The 8,818-nt window shown below is 34.6% G+C and overlaps 1 protein-coding gene across 1 annotated transcript in view; it reads right to left on the bottom strand.

Moving 5' to 3' along the window:
- Positions 1-216: 216 nt before the first annotated feature.
- SLC36A4 (solute carrier family 36 member 4) overlaps positions 217-8,818 on the bottom strand; it is a 77,481-nt gene continuing 68,879 nt past the window's right edge. The window contains exon 11 of the mRNA XM_069080271.1: positions 217-5,625. Within this exon, the coding sequence (XP_068936372.1) occupies positions 5,318-5,625 (308 nt within the window). The 3' untranslated portion in view covers positions 217-5,317. The remainder of the gene's footprint in view (positions 5,626-8,818) is intronic.

The raw sequence follows: 8,818 nt of genomic DNA, 5'->3' as shown, positions 1-8,818 counted from the left end.
CAAAAACCATTTCTGCAGCCCAGAAACCTATGTACATATGTTCACTCTACATTCACCAGGAAAAAGCAGCAGACACATAACAGGAACTCTGTTCCCTTCACTTTCAAATAAGGTCAGTTTTTAAAACTTAGATGAGTCTTATATTATTGTCATCTTCAGGCATGTTATTTAGCAATGTCCTTTAATCAAATAAAAGATGAGGCAATAAAAAATACATTACCCAGCAAATAATGATGTTATCTTTATTGAAATTCCAAAACTTTAAGTTACAGAACACACATAAATTCTCTTCCTTCACATCCAACCACTGACTAAGAAGAAATTTAAGGGGAAAAAAGCACTGGATTCAGAAAAATGATTTGATCCAGATCCATAAAAAATTCTCAATTGAGATTAATTTCCTTAAAATTTTATTCAGTTGCATTTTCCATTTTTTATTAAGGAATTTGTCAACATAATTTTTGGTTATTGGCTTACAATGAAGTCTTATAATCCTCAACTAAAATAATAAATAGAAATCTATATAATATGCAATGTGTGCACAGAAACTGGCTAATTTTGACAGGGTCTCTTAAAAATCAGAATGGGTTGTCATTTCATTTTTCAGAGGAGTTTGGAATAGAATCCCCTACCATTTCTTTGGCATGATCTTCTTTTATATTGTCTCATCTAGAAGCCAGACATATTCATACATTTATTTTCATAGTGACTTGGGAGAAGCTTGGTGGCACATGCCAAGGAGATCACATATTCTATGACAAGGTAACAATTATGAGGCTAAAACCTTTGCATACTCAACAAAAGTGTTTCTTAAACCAATATGTAGGGAAGTTTCAAAGGGATCATGGAGACAGGACCTGCAAAGTTCAACATTTTTTATTCTATGTTCTCATCTCTTCTCTTTACTTTTCCATGTTAATTTTTCAATAGTTATAATTTGCTGATACAATACATGCATATCACTAGTCTTAATTTATGTATCATTTATGATGATATATTTTATTTATGATGTTATTTATTTATTTTACCAGCTTTCCCCATTAGTGTTCCCTTTTCTCAGTGGTCAAAAAAAGTTAGAACACGTGACCTAATGGGCAAATGGAATAATTTTGCAAATTTATATTGTTCTGTTTGCAGTTTTATTGTGAGGGGCAATAATTTATTAAGTTTAGAAAAGAACCTATGCTTGAGAATATTGAGTAAGGCTAGGCCCCTGTTACAACTTGTACAAGTCTCACAGATCTAGGAGATTTAAGCACACTCTCTACAGAGGAAATAATGACTAACAAAGACAGAGACTTCCATGAGGAAAAGAATTGTAAAGATGACCCTGAGAACTGAATTTACTAATATTTGTGTAGGATGTGATCATCAACTTGGTCTGATGGTTGTCATAATATTCCTAATTTCCATAATTTTAATAATGTAGGATTCTGCTTAACCTTTCTCTTCCCCTTTCAGAGGACAGTAAGAAAAGGGAAAGTCTCTGGGTAAAACCAATGGAGAACCAATTTTAAAGTAAATGCAATGTTCTGGAAGGCCTAATTTGGAAATCAGTGATACCTCTAATATTAATTTGTAGACTTACTCTGATTAACTCTTTCACCCAGAAGGGGGTGGAAGACATGTAGATAATACAGCCAGCTAGAGTGACTGATGAATAACTGAATGTAGATTTTGACTCCAAAGGAATTATAACAACCCCTGGGTTTTAGTTTGTTTGACCTACTTATGTTGAGTATTCAAAGACAGCTAGAGTCTGCTCACCCTAGTGCAGCCAGCCCCCTTTGTTTTAGATTATCCACAGATGTCAGGGTGCTATTGGGTTTTATACTGGTGTAGAGAGACAACTTCCTGGACACTGCCTACTACCTGTGTCTAAGCCACTTACATGTCTGGCTCCATTTCCCCAAACTAGGACAAAGCAGGAAACCAGGAATTAAAATAGAAGGCCTACAGGTCTTGTACACTTTCTGTATGAGTACATATACTAAACTGGTTTGCAATACTATCAGTAAACAGCATAGTTAAATCAAGTTAGGGTGAGGCTTTTTCTGTTTCCTTAATTCCCCAAACCTGGATACCTAGGTGAATTACCACTTATCCGGAATAGGGCAATATTGTAAGTCACAATAATAGATCTGGGGAAAACCTTAAAGATTCTCAGGTCCAATCCCATCACTTTTCTGACGATGAAGGTAGAACCTACAGTAAAGTGACTTACCCCAAATCACACACCCAGTAAGTGTGTGCCAGAACTAGGACCTGAGCTCTCTTCACTATTATTCTAGTTTGTTTGTTTTTTTACCCCATTACTCTATGCTGCCCAAAGGTTACATTTAATCTCCGTGGCAGTCTAAGATTCCCACATGACTGAACATAGTACTTCAGCAGAACACGAGTCTTCAACTTGATACATGGAAGGCCAAAACAACTTTTACCCAACAGGCGATACACAGGAGACAATGGATATAAATGAATTTGGCACATGCATTTATTTATACTCTCACAAGCCAGTGTAAAAGCAGCAGTGAGTACCAACAAACAAGAGAAATCTTCACAGAAAAAATTTATCTAGAAGTCTTCATCAAACACCCAAACTGAAATTTTCACAGAAAAAACTAACAGCACTGTCCAACAAATTCCATTGTAAAGAATATACCTTTGTTACAAACATGTTGACGCAACTCGCACCTTTTCTTTTCTCTAGACCTGTGAGTTCATTGGTGTAGTGTAGGGAATCCAGAGGGAGGAAACTGTGTTCACCAATGCTCATCAGCAACCTAAAGAGTCTGAATGAGTAGCCAAGGGCAATGAGTTGCCTAGGGTCACATAATTAGTGTCAAAAGTAGGACTTGAATCCTTTGAGACTGACTTTCTACTGCTTACAACATTCTGTCTTTCTCATCACCCATCTTTAATAAAAAATGCGCTGGTATTTTATATCTTTATTGGACAAAGATATTTCTTCTTCTTACTCTTTGTTTGCTTTTTACATTTAAAGCACTGAGTAATTTAGAGGACTTCATAATGGAATATTCATTTAACAAAAACTCTTCATCTACGGGTGCCTGATGAAACTGTATATACTTTTTCTATGTGCTGAATTAGAAAATAATTTATTGCTGGAAGTTCTGTTTCTAGATCATAAAAATACCCAAGGAATGGGATAAATGTTTAATAATGAAAAGAGAGCAGAACTGTGTTAGAATTACCTATTTTCAGAAGGCATATAATAAATACGTAACATTAACTTACATTTAAAATGGATGAAAAGTAGTGGTTTTCTGGTTACCTACAGTAATAAATATTTATAAAAATTAGCATTTCCATAATAATAACAGAATCTACTTTTCATTAAAGTTTGTTTTATTTTAGCCTTTAAGCTCTCATTTTAAAATGATTTAAGATTCAATGTAGTGCCCTCAATATAAAATATAAGCAAAGCAAACTATTATTTGATATGAATACAATTACAAATACAAAGTCTCTCATGAAGAGCTACCAAAATAAGATATGATGTGTGTAGTGTTCTACTTGCTGAGAGACTAATGATATGAGCAAACAGTCCTTAAGCCATGTCAAACTTACAAAAAATAAATAAAAATGGAGTAAATGCACCATTATTGTGATTTTGATAGCTCCTTAAATAATGCTATTCCATCACAGAGTATTTGCTACTGTGACAAAAAGCATAAAACCTTTTAAAGCACAAACCAAGAGGATGATCATTTTTTTCATGCTCTGTAATCATATTCCATCCTTCAATTTTCATCTATATAAATTGAAAGATCTTTTAAAAATGTCTTTCATAAACAAGGCTTACAAGTTACCAAGCAGAGGAAAGCATTTCTTTTTCTTTATCTCAAAAGTTTCAGAAAATACTTATGATTTGATTCTTTTTTTCCCTATAAATGACTACTTTAGCAAGAATAAATCTTTTTTTGTGATTACTGCGTTCTAAATACATATTCCAGTTAATGCAAGCATTGGATCCAGCCAGGTATAGAGTTTGGAAAAAGACTGGGGACCCTGGAAGTCCTATCAGCTGCTACAAGAGGAGGCAGATGAAGTAAGGAAGGGCTAGTCTTAGACTCTGCAAACTTCCTAAGACCTCCCAAGAGGAGCAAAGGAAGCAGAGAGAAGTCCCCAGGTACAGAAGAAGCCCTGAAGAAGCAGCAACAGACTCTAGAGAGGGAAGAATGACCAGAGAAGCTGGCTGAACGTAACTGCCATCATGTTGTTACATGCCTAAGGGATCCAACAAATGAAGAATCAGTGTTGGCCTGGATTTTTCCCCTCAATCATTTCCTGAGCTGCCAAAGTTTAGGCCTCTCAGACTGCCTTGAAATTCTCTCCAGCATAGACCAATCTGTACTTAGGAGAAAATAATTCAAGGAGAAGTGGACAGAGCTATTATGTACTCATCTCTGTTTCAGAGAAGAGAGCAGATACACATTATTGCCTTCCTGCACACACAGCGAAGACAGTTTTCATCTGAAGGTACAGTAACCTCCTATTTGGCATAGTTGGATATGGAAATACTGTTATACTAAATGAATATTCAAGCTAGCTAAGAATCTTAAAAACAGACTAAAATAAATATAATTCTTACTCCAATGATCCACTTATATTATTACTACTGATTAATAATAACTTTGATAATTCAGAAGGCATTTCAGGATTTCATTGGGAAGTCATTATTATTATCAATAATAATTGTAAAGAACTATAAAAGGAATTTATATATATATATGCTTTTTGGCTACTTGAATTTTGAACAACTTGGAGTTCATTGTGTTCTTTTTAGCTGATTAATAGTATATAAGTAATAAAAAATAAAATCATAATCTTTTACATTCTTTACAATGTATGTGCCAATATCCACTCTGATAGTTTGGGGAAGATACTTTTTTCTTCTTGGTTAGCTTTTAGGGTATTTATTATTGAAGTCTTATTGTTTCCATGGACAGGATAACAGTCAAGCATGGAATAGCCTATCTCCTAAATAGAGAGAAAAAAAAGTCTGGCTAGAAAAGGCTTCTGGATGAGGTAGGGTATAACAAAAGAAGGTAAAAAGATACAATAACTTCTAGATCTTTTCATTTTCTTTGAAATTGTTGAGACTGAATTGTATGTTTTCACCATGGTAAATGATTTTAATATACTGTTACTAATAAAGAATGGCAAATTATTACAATAAGTATAATATTGAAAAAAATATTTTTAAAGTGTTTTTAAAATGTTTTCCTAGTTTTCATCTTATACTATATTTTCACAGTTAAGCAAAGAGTAGAAGGTTTGCAATCCTATCACACTACTTGAAACCCGATGCCACATAGGTTGAATTTAGACTTACAATTGGACCTTGGGTAGCATTAGGCAATAATGTGGTAGCAGGATAAATAATTTCTTCAATAGATACATATGTGCCTATTAAGAAACCAGCAATTCCAATGACTAATATCAAGATATCTTTGAGAATCATCCACAGGCTGAAACTTTCCTTGTAAAATATAAGAATTTCAACTAAGGGTGGCAGAATTAGTGCCAATGTACTACTGCTCACAGCTCCAACGAGGGAAATCACTATATCCAAACGAGGAATCAGGATTGCTACAAGACCTGTGAAGAGAACAGAAAACATGGGCATGAATGAACATCAAAATAGATATTTTCAGTTCAGTCAGAAGAAAAAAATCACATTAAATGGGGGCTTCTTGAAAAAGAATCTTAAATTAAACCAGGATGTGAATTTCACCAAATTGGTTACGCTCATACCTTAGGAAACAAAGGGCTTTAATATTTTATTTTGGAGCTCTAAATGAAAGACAATAAAAATGTGATCTATATTTCTTGAATGAGAGCAATGACTTTTTTTTTTTTACAACCATAAGCTGTTCTTATTTTTAGATAGGGAAAGATAAGGCTCAAACTGACAAAACACTTTGCCCAAAGCCAGACCACATTATGGCAGAACCGGGACTAGGCCCCAAGGTTCCAGACTTTGAATCTAATACCTTTCTATTATGCTCTACTGTTTTTTATACCTAACCAAAAATTAATTTTCTTGGGGGAGAGGACGGTGGACATTGCAGCTTCCTAGGAGCTCTTATACTAACCTAGAACTGGGATTATTAGTCTTTTTGAATGACATAAATTCCTTTGGCAGTTTGGTGAAGCTTATGGAGTCCTCAAAATAATGTTCTTAAATGCATAAAATAAAAGACAAAAATAATTTTAAAAAGACAAAATAAAAACAGAGGATTACATAAGAAGCCAATTATACTTAAATACACATCAAATATATATATTTTGTAAAGTTCACAAAATTAGGGTTAATCTTGGCCTAGAGGCTTATACAATGTAGTAGAAAGAACAGAACAATATGGATTGGGAGACTGGCTTTGATACTGTGTGAGCCCAGCCAATCAATCAAAAACATCTATTCAGTGCTTAAAATTGTGTCAGGTACTATGTCAGTCCTCTGGAAATTCAAAGACAAAAAAAAAAAATTAAACAATCTTCACTCTGAAATTCCTTATCCTGAGTTCCCATTTCCTCATCTTTTATGTGGAAATAATAGTTATGTCACCCAACTCTCTGGAATATTATGACAAAAATGCTTTAAGAATCATAACATATTATATATAAGTAAGTTAGTTACATCATTTCTTCTTATTCTATCCTACACATTTGATTCAGGTGAGTGTACATACTAGTCTGAAAGAAACCTCCATCTTCATGAAGTGGCATTTATTTTGTTTTCTTTGAGATTATGATGCAATCCTGCCTTTTTTTTTCAAACTTCAGCTGACGCATAAGAAATTCTGATCCAACCCCTTGCCTTTACTCTGTGTCTCTCTCTCCTTCAGGTGTGTTTCTTATAAACAATATATTGTAAGGATTCTGGTTTTTAATCCTCTTTGTTATCTGCTTCCATTTTATGGGTGAATTTATCCCATTAATATTCATAGGTACAATTACTATGTATTTCCGTCCATTCTGCTTTTCCTCCATTTATCCTTCTTTATGTCTCTTTTCACTTTGTCCCTCCTCATAAGTGTTCTGCTTCTAACTACTCCCTCCCCTAATCAACCCTCCTTTCTATCAGTACCCCCTACTTCTCTTATTCCTTTTCCCCCTACTCCCCTGTAGGTTAAGATAGATTTTTATGCCCAGTTGAATGTGTGTGTTACTCCCTCTTTGAGCAAATCCCTCTCCCCAAACTACTCCTCCACTGTAAGAGTTCTTTCATGCCTCTTTTATGTGAGATAATTCAACCTCTCTCTTCCCCCTTCTACCAGTGCATCCCTCTTTCTCACGCCTTAATTTTTTGGGAGGATATTATCCCAACACGGTAACACCCATGCCCTCTATGTATATTCTAACTGCCCTAATAATGATAAAGACCTTAGGAGTTACAAATATCATCTTCCAATGTTGGAATTTTTATCTTTTTATGCTTTTCTTGAGTCTTGTATTTGAAATTCAAATTTTCTATTCAGCTCTGGTCTTTTCATCAGGAATGCTCCAAAGTCCTCTATTTCATGATACATACATTTCTTCCCCTGAAGGATTATACTCAAGTTTTGCTGGGTAGGTGATTCTTGGTTCTAATAGTAGTTTCTCTGCCCTCTGGAATATCATATTCCAAGATTTCCAATCCTTTAATATAAAAGTTGTGAAATCTTAAGTTAATGTTACTGTGGCTCCATGATATTTGAATGGTTTCTTTTTGGCTGCTTGCAATATTTTCTTCTTGATCTGAGAGCTCTTGAATTTGGTATAATAGTTCTGGGGGTTTTCATTTTTGGATCTCTTTCAGGAGGTGAGGTGGTCTGTGGATTGTTTCAATTTCTATTATACCCTCTTGTTCTAGGTTATCAGGGCATTTTTCCTTGATAATTTTTTGAAATATGATTTCTAGGCTCTTCTTTTGATCATAGCTTCTACATAGTCTGAGAATTCTTAAATTCTCTCTTCTGAATCTATTTTTCTAGGTTAGTTGTTTTTCCAATGAAATATTTCAAGTTTCTATTTTTTCATTCTTTTGATTTTGTTTGATTGTTTCTTGATGTCTCGTATGGAATCATTAGCTTCTACTTGCCCAATTGTAATTTTCAAGGAATTATTTTCTTTGTTGAACTCTTGTGCCTTCTTTTCCATTTGACCAATTCTACTTTTTAAGAAGTTCTCTTCAGTGAATTTTTGTACATCTTTTTTCCATTTGGCCCACTCTGCTTTTGAAGGCACGAGTTCTTTGTATTATTCCTTTTTAATGTATTATTTTCTTCAGTAATTTCTTGTACCACCTTTACCAAGCTGTTGACTTTTTTCATGATCTTCTTGTATCACTCTCATTCCTTTTGCCATTTTTTCCTCTACTCTCTCATTTGGTTTTTAAATTCTTTTGAACTCTTCTAGGAATTCGTTTTGATCTTGAGATTTATTCACAATTCTCCTTGAGGTTTTGCATGTAGCTGTTTTGATTTCATTGTCTTCTTCTGAGTTTGTGTCTTGATCTTCCCTGTCACCCTAGTAACTTTCTATGATCAGTTGTTTTGTTATGTTAAAGTCTGCCCCTGCTCCTTGGGTGGAGGGAACACTGTTCCAACTTCAGGCCTTTATTCCTGTGGCTCTCAGAGCTAGTTCTGGGGGTCTGTAAGCTTCTAGTTCTTCCATGGTGGTATGATCTAAGGAGAGGTGTTGTCATTGCTCTCCTGGCCTGTGCTCTCATCTGTGAGGAACCACAAGGACTCTTTTCTACACTGGAATTTTGATCAGATGTAGCATCAATGAAGTATTTACAGTGCCC

The sequence above is a fragment of the Petaurus breviceps genome, unplaced genomic scaffold (genome assembly GCF_028583685.1).
Source record: "Petaurus breviceps papuanus isolate PSGF00001 unplaced genomic scaffold, PetGlider_PUasm1.0 91133, whole genome shotgun sequence".
NCBI classification, from domain to species: Eukaryota; Metazoa; Chordata; class Mammalia; order Diprotodontia; family Petauridae; genus Petaurus; species Petaurus breviceps.
Note: the sequence above shows the minus strand (reverse complement) of the source record. Positions and strands in the feature narration are given on the sequence as shown.